The sequence below is a fragment of the Phyllostomus discolor genome, chromosome 2 (assembly GCF_004126475.2).
Source record: "Phyllostomus discolor isolate MPI-MPIP mPhyDis1 chromosome 2, mPhyDis1.pri.v3, whole genome shotgun sequence".
Taxonomy (NCBI): Eukaryota; Metazoa; Chordata; class Mammalia; order Chiroptera; family Phyllostomidae; genus Phyllostomus; species Phyllostomus discolor.
The window spans coordinates 9,384,327-9,402,672 of record NC_040904.2 but is presented as its reverse complement, the minus strand read 5'-3'; the positions used below and the strand labels follow the sequence as shown (position 1 = coordinate 9,402,672).

Sequence of the window (18,346 nt, the reverse complement as noted above, 5' to 3'; positions counted from 1 at the left end):
TGAGTGGGTGCACAGGGGCATGTTTGCCTGTGTTTTTCCGGGTGGGTGTGTGGATGGGGGGTCCCAGGCGGGCCTGGCCCTGCAGGAACACGCTTGGAATGCAGACTGGAAACCAGTGGGTGGAGGACTCCCACCGGGTGTCGGGGGAAGCCCTGGCCTTTGGGGCAGGACGTCTGGGACAGCCCCGGGCACCCCCCACTGGGCTGTTACCAAGGGAGCCCCGCCCCCCCCCCCCCCCCCAGCCTCCTGTGCCTGGGGAAAGAGCCCCAGGGAGAGCGCTTGGGGGCTGAAGATAAAGGGGCCCAACCCTCCAGGCCCCGCCTCTGTGCCACCCACACCCCCCGGGCGGCTCCGGGGGCCCCTCCGCTCACATCCTTCACGTAGTGCGATGAGATGGGCTTTCCGTTGCGGTCGATGGCGCCCTCAGCGATGATGATGATGTTCAGCCTGGACCCTCGGCTGCGGGTCTGGGTCAGAGATGTCCCCGGGCTCAGCGACCTCGGTCACCTGCCCCAACACAGCCGCCACCCACCGGCCCTTCCTGAGGCCCACAGGCCATGGAAGGAGGGGCCTGCAGGGACCCCGTGGCCCTCCTGGGAGCAGGGAGGGGTGGGGGCGCCACTTTGCTGCAGGCCTGGGAATGGGGCCCTCCAGCCAGGGGCGGGCGAGGCAAATGGCCACAGGTGAGAAGACCCTCCGCACTCACCTCGCCGAGCCTCTCGCACATGAAGTTCTCCCAGCCGTCCTCGGGGGGCGCCTCAGGGATGAACAGCCAGTCGGCCCCCGAGGCCAGGGCGGACACCAGGGCCAGGTACCTGGAGGAGCGGGAAGGCCACCTGCTCGGGGCTGGACCCAGCAGCCCGGACCCCAGACCTGTGTCACCTGGGTCTCACTGCCTTTGTCCTCCCTGCAACCGGCCCCAGAGGTGGACTCTCACACGAGCCCCTGCCCTGGGCCAGGTGCCATGGAGGTGCCACGCCCGGCTCCTGCTCCCGGCTGCCCCCGCACCTCCCGGCGACCAGGGCAGCCCCCTTACCCGCAGTGCCGCCCCATCACCTCCAGCACGAAGGTCCTCTGGTGGCTGTGGACAGGAACAGGACAGAGGCGTCCGTGGTGAGCCTCCGTGAGCTGGGCTCCCCGCCCGGCCTGGCAGGCTGGCAGAAACAGCCGCCCTCGAGCCACAGGGGCTGAGCCACACCACCCACGGCCAGCGCTGCCTCGGGAGTGCCTGGGTGGCACAGCGAGCACGGAGGCAGCAGACAGACAGACAGCCCTTCTTATTTCCAGGGCAGCCAAGCAGCCAAGCCACATGGGGCCTTGGGTGCCTGGCCAGCCTTCACTGACCTCTGCCGCTGGGGCTGAAGGCCATTACCTGCCCGGGACTGGCCATCGCTGGCTAGCAGCAGTCCAAAGACCCCCCCCAAGGGATGCACCAGCACCCCAGGGCCCCTGCTGGCCCTGCGGAGTGGCAGCCTCACCCCTGGCCAGGAGGACAGGTCCCCCGCTTGCTCGCCTGGAGGCCGGCCTGGGCCGGCGCAGCCCGGGGGCCTCTCTCACCTCTGGGCGGTGGTGGTGATGGCGTCAATGACCTCCATGATGCGGTGCAGGGCCGAGTCCGTGCCGATGGTCATGTCGGTGCCGCAGAAGTCGTTGTCGATGGAGCCCACCAGCCCAGCGATGTTCAGGTGCGAGTAGGTCTGAGCCGTGCTCTCTGAGATCTTGCCTGGGAAGCAGCAGTGGGGGCCGGCTGAGGCCCACTGGCCACAGCTCGGGGCAAGAGACCCCACCTCTCCCCCTGCCCACGTGGCAGTGTGGCCCGGGAAGGTCCCCAGGCCCAGCTTCCCCCTACCCCGGTCCTGCCACAGGACTCCCAAGAGGGGAGGAGGTTGCTGAACCCCTAATGCTGAGTACAGACGCCTCACCCCGAGCAGGAGACCTGCAGGGCCGCCCTAGAGAGTGACCGTGGCCCTCATTCCCAGGCCCCCGCACAAGTGGCAGAGACTGAATTTCAAGAGGTCGCTCCCCGACTGGCAACTTTGTGACTAGGTGTTACCGAATGTTAACTGTTACACTTCTGCAAACGATGACAGTCTGCAGCCCACGCCCGGGAATCAATTACAGACAAGACTGGCCCACACAGCGTGGGGTGAGTCAGCCTGTGACGGCCGCCCACCAGGCCTGGCAGTCCCAGATGCTGGGCTCCAGGGACTCCGGATCGACCGGCCGAACCCAGCCGAGGGCTTCTGCAGCCGCCCAGGGTCGTCGTCCTGACCTCGGCTGGGCCAGGCCCACGACTCTCACCCGCCTCCCCTCACCCTGCCTGCGCCCATGGTCCAGCAACGGCTAGGCAGGTGCAGTAGCCTCTGTGCAACCCCCGCCCCCCCAGGCAGGTCCTGGCCCCGACCCCACCTTCCTTCACCAGCTCCTCCAGTAAGCTGCCCCACTCGCTGCGGAAGATGTTGGCTCCTGTGAGGCTGCCGTCTCCACCGATGACGCACAGGTTGGTGATGCCGCGGTGCACCAGGTTGTAGGCCGCCGCCAGGCGCCCCTCCCGCGTGGTGAAGGCCTTGCAGCGTGCGCTGCCAATGATGGTGCCGCCCTGTGCAGGGGGGACAGCAGCCGTGGCCGACAGGGCAGCGGGGGGGCCCTGAGAGGACACTGCAGGGACCTGGTACTGGGCTGCGGGGGGGGGGGACTGGTGGACCCCACAGAACTGAGGGGGCGGAGTCCAAGGCCTCCTGGAGAAGCCCAGGCAGGAGCCCCCACCCCCTGGGCCTTCCTCCTCAGATGGATGATGAGGAGAGTATCCACCTGTCAGGACTGGGAAGTTCAAACAAGGGAACCAAGTGAGCAGGCTCTGAAAACTGAGGGGCCGCATGGGTGTGGACACACACACACACACAGTTGAGGGCACACACGTGTGTGCACGAGCCAGGCAACAACGTGGGAGAACTCTGAGCTCCAAGGGGACGGGCCAGCGTTCACGTGACGGCCACCCGCTCAGCTTCAGCCGGGCTCCACCAGGGAGCCCCCACACACACCTGCCTGCCCCCACACACCTGCCTGCCCTCACACACCTGCCTGCCCAAGCACCAGAACAAAGAGCCCCACGCCCCACCCCTTCCCCGCCCGCCATGCCCCTCCTGGGACACTCTGGGCTGGCCCCAGACGTAAATGGGTTGGCCCAGTGGCGTCACCCTGGAGACAGAGCCCAAACCCTCCCTCCTCTGCCCCATGGCACCTTGAAGCTGTCCCTGGATGTCCTGCCCCCTGCTTGTTTGGGGACCAGCCAGGGCCAGGGGAGCAAACCCGCTTGTCCCCAGGTGCCAAGAGAGCACAGCCCATCACTGCCATCTGCTCTGGGCAGGAGTGGTGGGTGGCCCCCTCGGGGTTGGCCGGGCGCTGGGGTCCAGGCCTGTCTGTCTGCTGCTCCCACCGACCCATTTGTGCCTCGTGATTGATGACCGGCCCCTTGAATGAGCCAGGTGTCACCTGGTGGCCTGGGATAAACAGGTGACAAGTGCCTGTACCACTGTCCCAGCTCTGTGGGAGGATGAGGGTCTCCCCACGGAGACATGGTTCAAAAGCCACCTCCTGAGTCCTGGCCCAGCAAGGTGCCTGCCCACCACCCTCAGTAAGCTGGAGGGAAACCTTGGCCTTGGTCACTAGGAGGCCAGGTGCAGAGGCCACTCCGATGCTATGCCATGTCCTCCCCTCCCCACACCCTTAGCTGCAATGGAGGGCGAGCTGTTGCAGTGGAGATGTGTCAGGGCCCCTGCGACTCCTTGACCCGTGGCAGCCCCGTGGCACCGCCAGCCTGGAGCTGAGCCCGGGCAGGACGGGGGCGCTCCCGTGCATGCACCCGTGTGTCCGCATGTCTCCACGTGTCTTTATCTGTGTCTCTGGGGGTGCACCCTCGTGCTCACAGACACGAAGGGCTCACGCGGGCCTTACCAGCTGGATGATGTTGGAGACGCTGAGCCAGTTGGCTGGCTTGATGTTCTCGCCTCCCTCCACGAGGCCCTCGTAGCCCTGAAACCGGGGAGCGCAGGCATGAGACAGGCGCCCGCAGCAGCCGGACAACCCCTCACGTGCGAGCAGGGGACCGGGAACCTGGCCAAAGCCCCATCTGGCAGGAAGCAGGCCTGTGGTCCTGACCACCGGGCCCACCCCTGCCACCCCAGGGCCCTGGATGATGAAGCCGGGTTTGGCCAGTGGTCAGGGGCTGGCTGTCTGGGGTGAGGCCAGGGCACCCAGATGGGCCTCCGGAATGCCCCTGCAGGGCCCGCGAGGGCGTTTCACACAGTGCACCTCACAAGGAACTCACTCCTGTCACAGGTGGCCCGCTAGGTGAGGGTTCTCGAGCCACACCCAGGTCACCATGCCCAGCACCCAGCGGCCCAGCACCCAGCAGACCTCCGCCCTTCCGGGACCCTCGCTCCAAGAGGAACCCATGGTCCTGCCCCCTAAGGGCCTGGATTAGATACAGAAACGATAGCAGCGTCTGCTCCCCGTGTCTGGGTTTCCCTCAGCCCCACATCGCCGCGCACAGCTGTGTCTGAGCCCGCTGCTGTCCCCCCGACCGCCGGGCACGCCCCAGCATCATGACCCGTGCACCCATGGTGGACACGTGGAGGTCTCCAGTGTGAGACAGTTAGAAATAAGGATGCTGAGGACACATGCGTCCCCAGCACAAGGGCTCCTGAGAGCGGGGCACGTGCCCTGCCACCGGCAGCTCACGGGCACCCACGGGCACCCACGGGCTTTGCTGGCCTCCTCACCCACCAGCCATGCAGCCAGGCTTCCGGGTGCTCCCCCCACAGCACCGGGCGTGCGAGTCTTCGTCCCGGCGGCTGCATGTGGGTCCCTGCGGGCAGCAGTGCGTCAGTTTCCCTGGTGACCACATGCTGTGTGTCTATGCCATAAGCCACTGGCCATCTGGACCAGCTCTGTGAGAAGTGCCTGGTCAGGTGTCCTGTCCATGACCTCTAGTGTGTGGCTACTCCTTTCTTATCAGGAGTTCTTAACACAGTCTGGAGAGAGGACGGATGCATTTTATAAATGGTGAAAAGACGTGGCACCACTGAGCTAAGATAAGCAGGGCCACCGCCTCCAGGCAGTCCCTCCAGCCCCTCCAGTGAAATAATGGATGAGCCACCGCTCCTGCTTGGCGCTGGAACCCAGCTTAGCTCTGGGCATCTACTCCCTCTCTGCCTCCCCCCTTTGGCCATTCCAGCCTTGTTGTTCTGTCCCCCAGGTCTGTAGGGTCCCGGGCCACAGGCCATGGAGGGGGGTGGGGCAAATGCCCCCACCCGCAGGAGTGGAGGTGGGGCACTACACGCGGAAGGGTGCAGTGTTTCTCCACCTCGGGGCCTACAGCCCAGCCCGAGTTGGCAAGCAGGAACACTAGAGGAAGGTCCCCAGGGCCACAGGAGGAGTGAGACCCCCCATCTGGGGACCACCAAGCTACCTTCTATGGCTTAGGCCGGGCTATGTCCTTCCCTTCCCTGCCTCTTTCCCTCCCCTACTCTCTGGCCAGGAATTTGACCACAAGGACACAAGCCAGCCCTGCCACTGCCACCCCTGCACAGAAAAACAGGAAAATTACCCAAAAATCCAGAGCAGGCACTGCCCGGAGCAAGCGACTCCACCGACAGGCAGATCTGAGTCCTGTAAAACCCAGGACTGGGCACACAGCCCAGGCACAGAGCCAGCCTGGGCCCTGCCCGCCCCCCGGCGCACCGGCTCCAATCACAGTCTCAGGACACAGCTCTGTTGGGGCCGAGACCCCACCCCCTCCTGCCCTGGGACACTGGTGCTGCTGGCTCTCAGGCCTTCAGGACCGGACAGGGAACGGGACTCACACCACCAGCGTTCCTGGTCCTGCAGCCTGCAGACGGCTGGCTGATCACGGGGCTTCTCCTCTCCGTGATCACGTGCCTGGGCTACGCTGGCTGGAGCCACTGGGAGCTGAGCGGACCTCTCCGAGCGGCAGCTCTGGCTGCCCTCATATCACGGCAGCCTCGAGGCGGTGGGATTTCTCGTATGGCAGCTGCCACCCCCTCCAAAACCTCCACTGAGGGACTTGGGAGACAGACGGCTTTAGACTTTTTTTGGTCTAGCCTTGTAAGTTCCAACATGCCATTTCTGCTGAATTCAGAACACAGGGAACGGAGATTACAGCCTACAGGCAAGATGGCAGTGTGGGTAACTCGGCCCTCACCGCCGCCCACAACCACATCAGAATTACAAGTAAACGGCAGGACCACCATCACTCAGAACCGCCCGAGACCTTGCTGAACACAGGCCTGTAACTCAGGGTGGAAAGAAGCAGGCAGGCCCAGACGGCCCCACCCCTTGTGTGGCGGTTAAAAACCAGGAGGGGTGTCTCGGCGGGGGAGGTCCCCCGAGGAGGGAGGGGTCCCAGCCCCACACCGGCCCCCTGCCCAGGGGCCCAGTGCCAGGAAGAGGAGTCCCCGTGACTCTGGCTGTGGAAACCGGTGGGGCCTGTGGTTAGGTAGGAGGGCTTCTGGAGTCCCAGGCAGCTCCTCTCAGGGGTCCCCGCACGGACTGACTCGGACTCACTCCCCCTGAGCTCCAGCACTGGGCCAGCAGCTTGAGAGGTGCCAGCGACAGTCGGGGAGGAACTGGACTGTCTGGCATCAGGGTGAGGGCGGAAGGGGCAGCTTCCTCCCAGACAGAAGTGCTGGCAGAGGCCATTGTCCCTTTGCAGGGCGTCCCCAGTCCCACCAAGCGGGCAGGCGGGCACCGTAGCTGAACCTCCATCAACCTGGTTCACGCTGTTTGCCCCACCCACCCCGGTGATTCCCTGAGACCCCTCCCACCCAACTTTTGGGCCCACTCAAGCCATTTCCAGTGACTTTTCCATACATATGACCCGCCTGGGTTCACGCCGCAGACTTTCCTAAAACCTCTTAGGCAGGCAATATCCGGCCTCGGCGTGCCCCGTAGCTCTTGCTAAGCGGCCCCAGGCCCGGCACGAGCAGCAGCCGGCCTTGGTTCCCGGCTGGGCCTCTCTCAGGCCCCTCCATGCCCAGCACAAGTAGCAGCCACCTGCAGGTCGCTTTGGAGCTCCTACGGGGGGTCTCCAGGCAGGACACAGGCAGCAACTGACCAGGTCTGCACCCCCCAGGAGGCCCCAGAGCCAGCGCCCGCAGTGGACAGCCTCGGGCCACATCAAAGCGCCAACCACCCACCTCCAGAAGCAACACCGTCCAGGGGCGGGCCCAGTGGACAACAGCATTGTAATAACTATGTACGGTGTCAAGTGGGCACTGGCTTTGTAAGGGCGATCACTTTATAAGTCATATAAACATCTAGTCACTGGATTATATACCTGACACTAACATACTATTGTATGTCAGCTGTAACTGAAAAAGAAAACACCATTTTAAGAAAAACCTCACAGATACAACCCCCCTCTCCTAGGCTTGGAACCTTCTAGAATGTGTCTGCACACCTCAGTCCACTATGTGTCACCGCAACCCTCCCCACCTCCCCTCCCTGCCCCCACCCAGGGCAGGCCCCGGCAGCCCCAGAACTGGCTGCAGGCCACGCGCGTCACTGGCAGCGACTCTGCGTGGACCCCGAGCCCACGGGTCCAGTTTCGGCTCCTGGGCGAATGAAGGCCGTTCCCGCTCACTGAGCCCTTCTCGGTGTTGGCCGCGGAGAGAGCTTTAACTCACAAGCTCGCATTTGCTTCTGGGCCCTAATCTCCCCACACAGAAGGAGTCGGTATCCCCACTTACTAGAAGAAGAAACGGAGGGTCCAGGAGGGGAAGGGATGCACCCGTCACAGGGGGACAACCTCAGGCAGGGCTTGGGCCCACCCCTCCCTGCCTGGAGGCCACCAAACCTAGGCCACTCCCTGGGGAATGTCCCCTGTCCTCCAGAAGACTCTAGACCATTGTCAGGGTATGGGCCCCCCCCATCCAGCAGCTGAGAATCTAAGAAGACCTGCTCCCCAAAGACAAGCTGGGGCTTTGCAGGGCCCCAGCCTCATGGCGGGGGGGCAGAGCCCTGCAGCAGAGAGGCGCCTGCAAACCGCTGCTTATTTATTCCTGCAGCCACGGCTGGGTGTGGCTGGTCCACCGTGGGGCCAGGGGCGGGGGCAGGGACAGCCCACAGGGTGAGGAGGGAGGCACGGGGAGAGCAGAGAGGCCGGGCTTTGCTACTTCTTGCCTAAGAAAATGAAAACAAAATAATCTAGTGCCTCCAGGAAACCACGAGGCAATGGAGAAATTCCGCCGTGTGTGTGTGTGAGCCCCAAATGTGACATGGGGATTTAGGTGGGGGATGAGGCCCAGGGGGCACCAGTTTGGCTAGGACGAAAGCGAACAATACTCCACCACTTGGTCCAAAGCAGACTGTTTGCTGCTGTCACCTGGAGGATTTGAACAAGCTGTGTGTGTGTGAGGGTGTGCAGGAGGGCAGGGGCGACAGGTGGGGGCTGAGGTCCGAGGCCTCCGAGAAGGAAGACAGCAGCTTATGCATTCCTGCCTCCCCAGGGATGTGGCCCACCCCACAAGGACCCAGGCTGGGGGAAAGGGTCCTCACCCACACCCCGGAGCAGTCACCCACCCCTCCCTCTGGGCCAAAGCCTCGAGTTGAAACACCAGTGACCACCGTGGGACGAGGCAGGTGTGGCCCCTCGGTCCCCCGTGATGCCCTGCTGAGCACACGGAGGAGCCCACCGGCGTGGGGCCTGGACCCCGCCCGGCCCTACCTCATAGATGAGGAAGACCTTGGCTCCCACGTAGATGCCCATTCGCGTCACAGCCCTGACGGCGGCGTTCATACCTGCCAGGAGATCAGGCCACACCGTCAGCAGAGATGCACGGGTGTCGGGACCCTAGGGCAGCCTCCTTGGGGGGTGCAGAGCCCGGAGTGGGGGTGCCCAGCCCCCTGAGTGCACTCGCGGAGACGGGCAGTGCCCGTTGCTCAGGCATTCTGCGGGAGCACCGCGGTGCCGGGGTCCCTCGCATCCCGTGTGGTCCACGTGGAGGCTTCAGTGTCAGGACTCTCGACCTTTACCCCATCCACAGGCGAGAAGCCCAGGCCCCGGGGGACGGTAGGGACCTGCCAGAGCCCCAGCAGCGGAGGGCACCCCAACCCCTCCTCGGGCACAGCGAGCCGCCCCGTCCCCACCTGCAGCCGAGGCTCTGGCTGCTCAACATGCAGCACCCGGGGCTCCTGGCGTGGGGTGCCCGGGCATCAGGGCAGGGACCGTGCAGGGGCCACACTTGCAGCCTCCCCACAGGTCTGAAACCGGAGAACCCCCTTTCTAAATAAGTCATGAATGGCTCGTGTCCCTCCAGCGTGTGGAAGTAGGGTAGCAGAGGCTGCCCATGGGGGCAGAAGCCCGGAGAGCACCCCACCTCCCCCCAAGACAGCGGGGATGCCCCAAGAGCCCAGATCGGAAGCTCGAAAGTTGCCGCCCGTGGTGGGGGGCCCACGGGCCGCCAGCTGCCCTGCCTGCCCTGCCTTCACAGGTGGGGTGGGGGGCGCTGAGGAAGATGGGACAGCATCAACCCCACAGTGGGCACCGACGTGGTAGCAGGAGATCCACTCTGGGGTATCTGCCTCCCCAGCAACCCTCGCTGGCAAGGCCACTCTGGGCCCACCGCAGTCTCACGGTCCAGGCCCCACCATGGGCAGGCAGGAAGGAGGCCAGCAGCTGAGAACAGGGGGAGGAGAGTGGACGGGGGTGGAAGGGCAATGGCCAGGGACTCAAGCCCGCGGTCCCATCCAGACGCCTCTCCGGTCACCCACCCCTGCCTCGGCCAGCTGCTGCACGGGCCAGCCTGAGAGCCAGGCCACCTTACTAGCCAGCCTGGCGGACTCCAGCCACCCCAGGAGTGGAGCACCGTCCTCAGCCCTTTGGAGAAGAACGCCCCCACCGGAACCGGATGCCATGGAGACAGCAGCCCTTTCATCTGCTTTTCTTCCTCAGAATAGTCCCCGGGCCCGTGGGCAGAGCGGGCAGAAGAGCAGCTGCTGCACCAGCCAAGGGAGCACGAGACCCTCGCCCCTCCGAGAGGACCGGGGGGCGGCGAGTCCCATGACTTCCTGCCGGAGGAAACCCACCGTGCTGCCCGAGTGACTGAGGTCAGCGTGTCTGGGACTTTATACAGGCAGCTCCCAGGAAAACAAAATGTACAAGACGGTGACGGTGAAATGACACCGGGCTCAGCAGGACGCTCCAGTAACAGGTGACATGGAGACACGGCCTGGCTGGGACACACGAGATGCGGAGGGGAGTCGGGAAGCTCAACCCTCACCTGCAGATACCCGACATCAGTGTCCTAGTGATGGACAGGACCAGGCTGGCCCTGCCTGTTCTTTAGGGGCGGGCGGGGGCCCTGCACAGGCGGTGGCCGTGGGGTGGGGTGGGGTGGTGGGCGGGATGGGCCACTTGACCCGTCTCCCGTTTCTTCTGTACAAGGTCCCCTGACATCCTCAAACAACTGCCGTCCCTCGACTTATCGACCCTTCCTGCGGTCAGTAAGGCCCTCGAGCTGGCAGAGAACACCGCTTCCAGGCTGACTAGAAGGAACCTGCCAGGTGGCCTGTCTTGCCTCCTCCCCCTCTGTTTACAAAAGGGGAAACTGAGGCCCAGGGGAAGGAAGTGCTGGGGTCAGGTCACAGGGCTGGTCAGGGCTGGGCCAACCGGGACCTGGGTCTGGCCCTCTGCTCCGTGAGGTTGGCTGGTGCGCACATTCCGACAGCAGCAGACTAGCATGCGGGGAGGGGGGCAAGTGCCCACCAGGGTGTCCCCTGTTCGTCCCGCTGCTGTCAGCCCAGCGCCAACCAGGGAGAGCACTCGCAGGACAAAGGAGGACAGATGTTCGAGGGCGCATGCAGGACCCAGGCAGGCAGCCCCAGGAGGGCGCAGGGGGCACCACCAGGTCTCCATGAGGTCAGCCTTTCCATGGAAGCCGTGGGGCAAGCCCCGAGACAGCCCGAGCTCCCGAGTCTGGAGCCGGATTGCAGAGGCAGCAACAGGAGCCGGGTGGGGGTGGACCTGCGGCCTGGGTCCAGAACTTACACACCAGAAAGGCTATGTTCTGCCACTGAACCCGCTGGCCCTGCGTCTGTGTCATGGCATCGGCAGAGCCCTAGGCTGGGGGAGTTTGCTCGGTCCTGCCCAGTGTGGCTCCAACCAGAAACCACGGCTTGCCCCCATGTCTGTGGGTGGGAGGTCGCACGCTTGCACACAGGAGAGGCGTGGAGGCTGCCAGCACTCTGGGGGAGCGGCGACACTTCAGAGAAAGGCATGAAGGTCAGCCAGAGGGTGTGTGGACGGCCACACTCCAGCCGCGTCCAGGAAGCGCGGCCTGTTCTGTGAGAGGCACCAGGGCCACGACTCAGACCAACTTTGCACCCTGACCTAAATGCACGCAGTGCCCTTCCAACCCCCCGGGGTGTGGTTGCCTCCACCGTGCAGGCAGCGGCGTGGGGTGGAGACCACTCTACCCACACCACCCGTGGGAGTCGGGGCCTCACGGGCCCCTCTGGGCCTGTCTGGCGAGGTGGGTCCGGCTCTCCCAGGGTGTGTCCTCTCTGGAAGTCTAATCTCACAGGAGGACACATTCCCCCCAAGGCTACCCTCGGAGCCCGCTCACCCCAGCCCAGGCCCCCTGGCCATGGGGCAGACAGGGACAGGCAGCCAGGGCGCTGGCCGCCAGGGGCTGTGGGGGTGCAGGAGGGCACACTGACTGCCAGCCAGGCCAGGCGCTAAGGGTTCAGCCTGAATCCTCGGGAGGGCCCCTTGCAGTTGGGGACACAGGCAGAGGCCAATTCTTCCTTCCTTCCCTGGCTTGCAAAAGCCTCTTTCCACCTCTGAGAATGGGGGAATGGGGAGTCCCTGAGGTGGGGGCAGGGTGGGGGTGGGGGTGGGGATGTCCACACTCTGATCTGGAGGGAGGCGGACCAAGCCCAGCTGTGCGGCTTGAGGGTGCTGGCTCCTTCCCTTCCAGCCCTTCTTCCTGGTCCACTCAAGGTCTCTCCTGGGGTTCAGGGTACAGCCACCTGGCCCAGCACCACAGGTACTGAGCTGGCCAGCCCAGGTCAGAGGTGCTGAAAAACAGCGGTCAGGACCAGACTGGGCTGCCAGGTGGGGGCGCCGCTGGGATAGCCCCGGCCCCCAGGCAGGGCTCCTGCTCCTCCCCCCGCCCAGAGGCCTGGACTGCAGGACCCTGACAGGCTTTCCCTGAACAGGGGAGTGAGAACAGGTCTGAGCTAAAGGGAACTTGCAAGCCCCAAGCCACCTCCCCCAGGTACCCCCTTCCTCACTGGCCTCAAAACGAGACTCAGGGGCTGTTCTGGGTAGGTATGCTACCTCTCCCCCCACCCCCTCCCCGCCAGCCAGGTTAAAGGGGAGAGGACTGGAGGGATGCAGGCGACAGAGGCGCCCCGGAGGCGGTGGCTGCAGGACTCAAGTGTCCCCAGGTCTCATTTCACAACCAGGAAAAGCCTGGCTCTCATGGAATTCCGGAACCGGACCAGCTCAGCACGGCCTTCAGGAAACAGGTCTCCAGACACTTGCCTCCGGGAAGCGGGGTGGGGAGCTTCCCGGCAGGGAGGGGAGACCGCAGCCAGCCCCTGCGCCTGCCCCGCGGGCAGTATCCCCGGGCCACAGCCGGAGCCCAGACACACCTCCGCGGGCGCGCGAGGGCGGGGCGCGGAAGCCGTGGCGTGCGGCACGTACGCGGGGCGGTCTGGCGCGGCGGGGAGGGTAGGGGAACCTATGAGGAGCGTTAGGGACAGGAGGGGGACTGGAGGCATCAGACAAGGGAAGTCGCTGACCCCGGAGAAAGGAAGTCGCGGAGCCCAGGTCCTGGCCCACGGTGGCAGGCGCGCGCGCGCGCTGAGTGGCGGGGAGACAGGTGGACGCCCCCCGCCCGCCTGCCATACAGGCCCCCGCGCCCCGCCCACCTTGAGCGTCACCGCCGCTGGTCAGCACGCCTATGGCCTTGCCGGCCCCGCACATCCGCAGCTTCTCCAGGTCCACCGTGGCCATGGTGGCGCCGAGTCTGGCGACTTGCTATCTGCTCGCGCTGCACGCTCTCCTGGGTCCCGCCTTCGCCCCGCCCCGGCCCCGGCCCCGCCCTCATCCTCGTGTGAGGTCACCGCTGCCCACGCCAGTGGGACGACCGACCGACGGGGGTTCAGCGCCACCGCTCGGAAAGTGCTCGCAGCTATCCCCAGGGTCCCGGGGTGGCCAGCACCACCACGAGTGGGGATCTGCGACCTTGGCAGAACTTGGCAAACTGTTTCGAGTGTTTAAACCTGTTCAACAAAGGCGTCCGTTTATTGAGGGTCCGTTCTGTAATGGTCCGGGTGTTGTTAACCCAACCTAGCGGAGTTTTTCAAGGCGTTAGGAAAGGCTTGCCCTTAGTGTGGCCAGACCAGAGGCTGGCCACGCAGACACAGACCTTTGCAAAAGGAACGTGCAGGAGTTGTCATTGTAGGCCCAGGCCTATTTTGACTTTTTTTTCTTAGGAAGTTCATGGCTGCAAGCAGCTCTCTCGCAGTGACAGGTTTCCAGCCATAGCTGAGGGGCCGCGGAGAGGGGCCGCCAGTTACAATGTCCAGTGGGATTAAGACCAAGCGCAGCCGCATTCATTCGTTACTTCAGTGAATAGGCGCTTCGCCCTTGGAAAGCTCTGGCATACCAGGCATCGTAGAGGGGTGGGGACCTGGGTCCGGACAGTGGCCTCTACCTTGGACGGTCAGAGGGTCCAGCTGATGGGGGAGCTCGAGAGCTGGAAAACTTTAGTTTTAGGTGATAATACGCTTAGTAACGAGCAAATAGAAAAAGCTACTGTTTCGGGAACTGAAGATATGACCCACTCCCCGTCCAGGAGACCACAGGCTTCGACCTTTGTGCCCCAGGCACGGTGTCTGAGCCCTCGTGCTCCGGGGAGAGATACCGCCCTCCCAGGACACAGATAAAGAATGAATCACCCAGAGCACAGATAAAGTACCACCCGTCCACAGATGAAAGGATGCCAGGGAAACTGCAGCTTTCCCTGCAGCTTCTATCTGATTAACCTTTCTCCTGAGTCTCAAATCTCTGAACTACACTCGTTCCTCCTTATAAACAAGGTTGGCTTGAAATGAAACCACCCACTGTCTTCTCAGTTTGCTGGCCACCTGAATAAAGCACCCATAAAAATTCAGTCCCACCACCAACCACCAACCACCACCACCACCACCACCACCCACCCACCCACCCCACTTAAAAAAAAAAGACAAAAAATTCAATCCCAATCTCTGCTTATTGGCTCTGGTGGTGACCTGGAGCCCTACCCAGTAGGGACTCAGTGTGATCAGCAGAAGAGACTTTGTCCCAGCCCTTATTAGAGAGCCTGGTAGCTGGTGGAAGCGTTCCCCCTGGTACTGAACTCAAAGCGTTTTCACTTGGGTGCTCTCTTCAAAAACGAGGCATGTTGTCACTAGGTGGTTTTATTTACCGTTCTTGCAGGAAGAAAGGAGACAGCGGTTCATATCCCAAAGCTCTGCTGCCTCAAAGGGAGGCCAAGCCATCACTTACACACCCTCTTTGGTTGGTCGATTATATGTTGATTTCTTCTTTGCAGTCGGCTCCCGTCACCCAGTTGAGTGCCTGTGAGCTCTTCCTGTCTACCGCTGCGTCTGCAGAACACGATGCTGTGTTTCGCCATTTATCCAGAAATAACATTAAGAACCGCCCAGACCTGGAGACCCCTGCCCTATCTGACACTTGCGACCGGATCCAGGGCTGCAAGGGAAGGCGTCCATCCCAGGCAGCGCTGACCTAGGGCCTGCGTCGGAGAGGCCAGACAACCGCTAGGGGGTACTGTTCTGGGCTGAGTGGTGACACAAGTGTGTTTGCTTATGAAAATTTAGCAAGCCGATCATCTATGATTTGTGCATTTTTCCTTGTGCATTATGTTCTAACAGAAAGTTTACTTTAAAATATCCCACTCTGGGGGAGGGGGTGATGGGCGGTATTAGTGGAAGGGGACAGGCTTTCAGGTCCAGAAGGTCCCGGGGCTCTGCCGACCGGCGCGGAGCCTGCGTGGTTGGTGATGCTGCAGCGCGCATGTCCACCTCTCAACGGGGGCAGATCTTCCGGGAAGTGTTCTCGTCCTAAACAATAATAATACTAAATAAAGAGGCCAAGAGAAAAAATGTTTTAGATTTTTATTTAAAAAAAAAAAACAATATTCCATTTTGCGAAGTGTTTGGCAGCCATGGAGGCACGGGATCGCCGAGGGCAGGGGTGGGGCCGGAACGGCGAGCTCTCGGTTCCCGGGGAAATGAAATGCGAGGACCTGGAGGAGCACGCACAGAGCCCAGGGTAACGCGCACGCGCACGGAACCGTGCGCCACCTCCGGGGCGGCCAGTGTGCTGGCATGTCTGAGCATCACTTCCTGGCTTTTCTTCTAGTTTTCTCACATCTGTAGGTGTGCTCATGCATGTTTTTAAAGACATACGGTTTCACGGTGAAAAGCTAAGGGGCAAATGCAATGTCGCCAGGCCAGGGAAGGCCACCAGAGCCCCTGCTGGATGGAGGCTCCCGGAGGAGATGGGCCGCAGGCTGGCCCATTTCCCTGGGAACTAGCAGCGCTGGATACCTGCTGCTGTGTAAGAAAGGACCCCAAAGCTTAGTGGCCGGAAGCGGCAACAAGTAGCTATTATCTCATGGTTTCTGAGGGCCGGGGCTTGGGAGTGGCTCCACTGGGCTGTTGTGGTTAGGGATCTCTCGAGAGGCTGCAGCCACCACCCTGGCTGGGCTGCGTCACCTGAAGGCTGGAGGAGGTGCGTCTGGGATGGCGCCCCCATGCGGCTGTTGGTGGAGGCCTCCGCCCCTCCATGTGTGGCCTCAGGGCTGCTGGGTTGCTTGAGCATCCTCACAACGTGGCAGCTGGCTTCCCCCAGGATGCACTTGAGCCCGTGGGAGAACGAAGAACGAAGTGATGCTCATTCATTCACTCACTCATCTATTCATGCACAGGGTTGTTGGGACTGGTAGACCTGGGCTTGGGACGCGCCAGGCACTCAACCCAGCCTAGGGAGCTCACAGCCGGTTCACCGGCTGGCAGCTGACTGTCAGCCTGAAGTGGATTTGTCTTTCGCAAGTCACGCCTGTGCAGCTGTTCAGAAATCAGTCAGAATGCAGCATTCATCACAACTTACAAGGAAAAACCCTCTATAACCCCCTGCTGTAATACAACTGTCTGTGTTGTGTTTTCTCCCAGTATTTCTCCCTCTCTGCATATATACACACACACTCACATGTATATGTACTCATATACACACATTTCTATGTACACATACATATACGAGGTCTGTCCAGAAGGCATACAGCCATGTAATATGAAAAATGGAGACATTTACTGAAGAAGATACAAGATACAGGAAACATTGTACACAGGACAATGATGCCCCAGTCCCCTTCAAAGTTGTCACCTTGGGACCTCACACAGTTCTCCCAGTCACCATCAGCTGCCCTGTTGTATTTCTTGAATCTCTTCAACTATCTGAAATCTCTTCCCTTTCAAAGGTGATTTTAGTTTGGGGAAAAGCCAGAAGTCGCAGGGCACCAAATCTGGGCTGTAGGGGGGCTAAGACACCTGGGTGATTTGATGTTTTGCCAAAAACCCCTGGACAAGATGTGATGCATGAGCGGGCATATTGTCGTGATGAAGTTGCTGAGCACCAGTTGCCCACGGCTGTGGCCTTCTCAATCATCCGAGTAGTTTCTGAGGAAGAATGTTCAAGCATAACACAAAATTTGATGCAGGTTCATTGTTCTACTCTCTCAGTCATTTCAAATGTGACGGCCACACAGTGCACATGCTCACTCGACATGTGTACCATCTCCCGCTGACTAGTACAGTGAAGTTGTCATTGTTCACACATGTGCATGCCAGTCCGCTCCCCTTGGCCGCCAGGTTACATCGGTCTCGTGCAAATTATATTTGTCGTGTTCTCATTATATTAATAACGGCTGGACTTTTTCTGGACAGACCACGTATTCTCTCTCCATACATATTCTCCCTTCTCTCCTTATACAGCATGGGACAAAAGCAGGTTTGCAGTTGTTCATATGCAAAATAATACAACAATTAATAAGTAGTAATACAAGATAAACTCTGTGTTTTGCATACTCACAAGTGTAAACCTACTTTTGCCCAATCCTGTATTTAGTCTCTAAATATATATACACACACCTTTTCTCTACAAATAAGTAGATAGACTAAGTATATACATCTCTCTGTTTCTCTATGTATGTACATATAAATATATACAAATACACACTTTTTCTTTATACATACATAGGTAACAGATTAACTATATCCATCTCTCTGCATATATTTATATGTATACATACACACACACTATGTAGGTATACCTAGATATTATATATTTAAATAAAGATATAATGTAATGCTAATCTATGTTCATCCACCAGGCTTGTGTTTGTCATTCCTTTTTTTTAATCCTCACCTGAGGACATGTTTATTGATTTTTAGAGAGAGAGGAAGGGGCAAAGAGAGAGAGGAAGATCAATGTGAGAGAGACACATCGATCGGTTGCCTCTCGTGTGTGACCCAACCAGGGATTGAACCCACAGCCTTTTGGTGTATAGGACAATGCTCCAACCAACTGAGCCACCCAGCCAGGGCATGCCTATTACTCTTATTATTTGGCTAATACCCCAGTCTGTGGCTATAACATTGTTTCTCAAAATGTTCTTGACTACTGGACATTTACTTCATTTTAAGGTCTTATGCACTTATTCCAGAAGTATCCACCCTGAGCCTGGCTCTGGCCGGCCTGGGCTCTGCCCCATCCACAACACAGACCTGCCCCTGGCAACAGGGTTTGGCTGGGAGATGGACAGTGGACAAGTAACTCCACGGAAGTGGACAGTTGGTCACAAAGGGGACCGTGCCCCGACAGGATGGAGGGAGGCCGTGGCCAGCAGGTGGGAACCCACCTGAGGCCAGGGCACAGCTGCCATTCTGTCTCAGCGGAGTTCTGTCTCTCTCGGAGGCGGCGGGGGCTGCAGCTCAGCACACGGAACGCACTGTGGGAACCTGTCAGTTATCCACCAGCTCAGAGCCAGGTGGGCTGCAGCAGGTGGAATGGGAAGACCTGTCCCCACTGAGCAGCCTGTGCCTAGGAGCCCTGGGACCCTGGCCCTCAGGGGCGGTCACCCACCTCCCAGAGGGGCATTCTCAGAGTCCTGGGAAAATGAACAGAAGTGCAGCCTCTCAAAACCATTCTTGGAACACCGAGTCCACAGGTGACAGGGCTCCTGCTGCAGGA

At 61.0% G+C, this 18,346-nt stretch overlaps 1 protein-coding gene across 2 annotated transcripts in view; it reads right to left on the bottom strand.

Annotated features, from left to right (window-relative positions):
- Positions 1-13,137, bottom strand: part of PFKL (phosphofructokinase, liver type) — a 33,442-nt gene extending 20,305 nt beyond the window's left edge. The window contains exons 1-8 of one of the 2 annotated variants that reach the window (XR_004901225.1): positions 12,958-13,042; positions 8,747-8,820; positions 3,955-4,032; positions 2,410-2,599; positions 1,558-1,723; positions 1,037-1,081; positions 707-815; positions 372-467 (exon numbers count right to left, since the gene is read on the bottom strand). Coding sequence is in view for 1 of the 2 variants with exons in the window: in XM_028504835.2 (XP_028360636.1) it covers positions 372-467; positions 707-815; positions 1,037-1,081; positions 1,558-1,723; positions 2,410-2,599; positions 3,955-4,032; positions 8,747-8,820; positions 12,958-13,042 (843 nt within the window). In the remaining variant the exon portion in view is untranslated. Of the gene's footprint in view, positions 1-371; positions 468-706; positions 816-1,036; positions 1,082-1,557; positions 1,724-2,409; positions 2,600-3,954; positions 4,033-8,746; positions 8,821-12,957 lie in introns of both variants that reach the window. The other variant, XM_028504835.2, reaches the window with a different exon arrangement.
- Between the last annotated feature and the right edge of the window lie 5,209 nt (positions 13,138-18,346).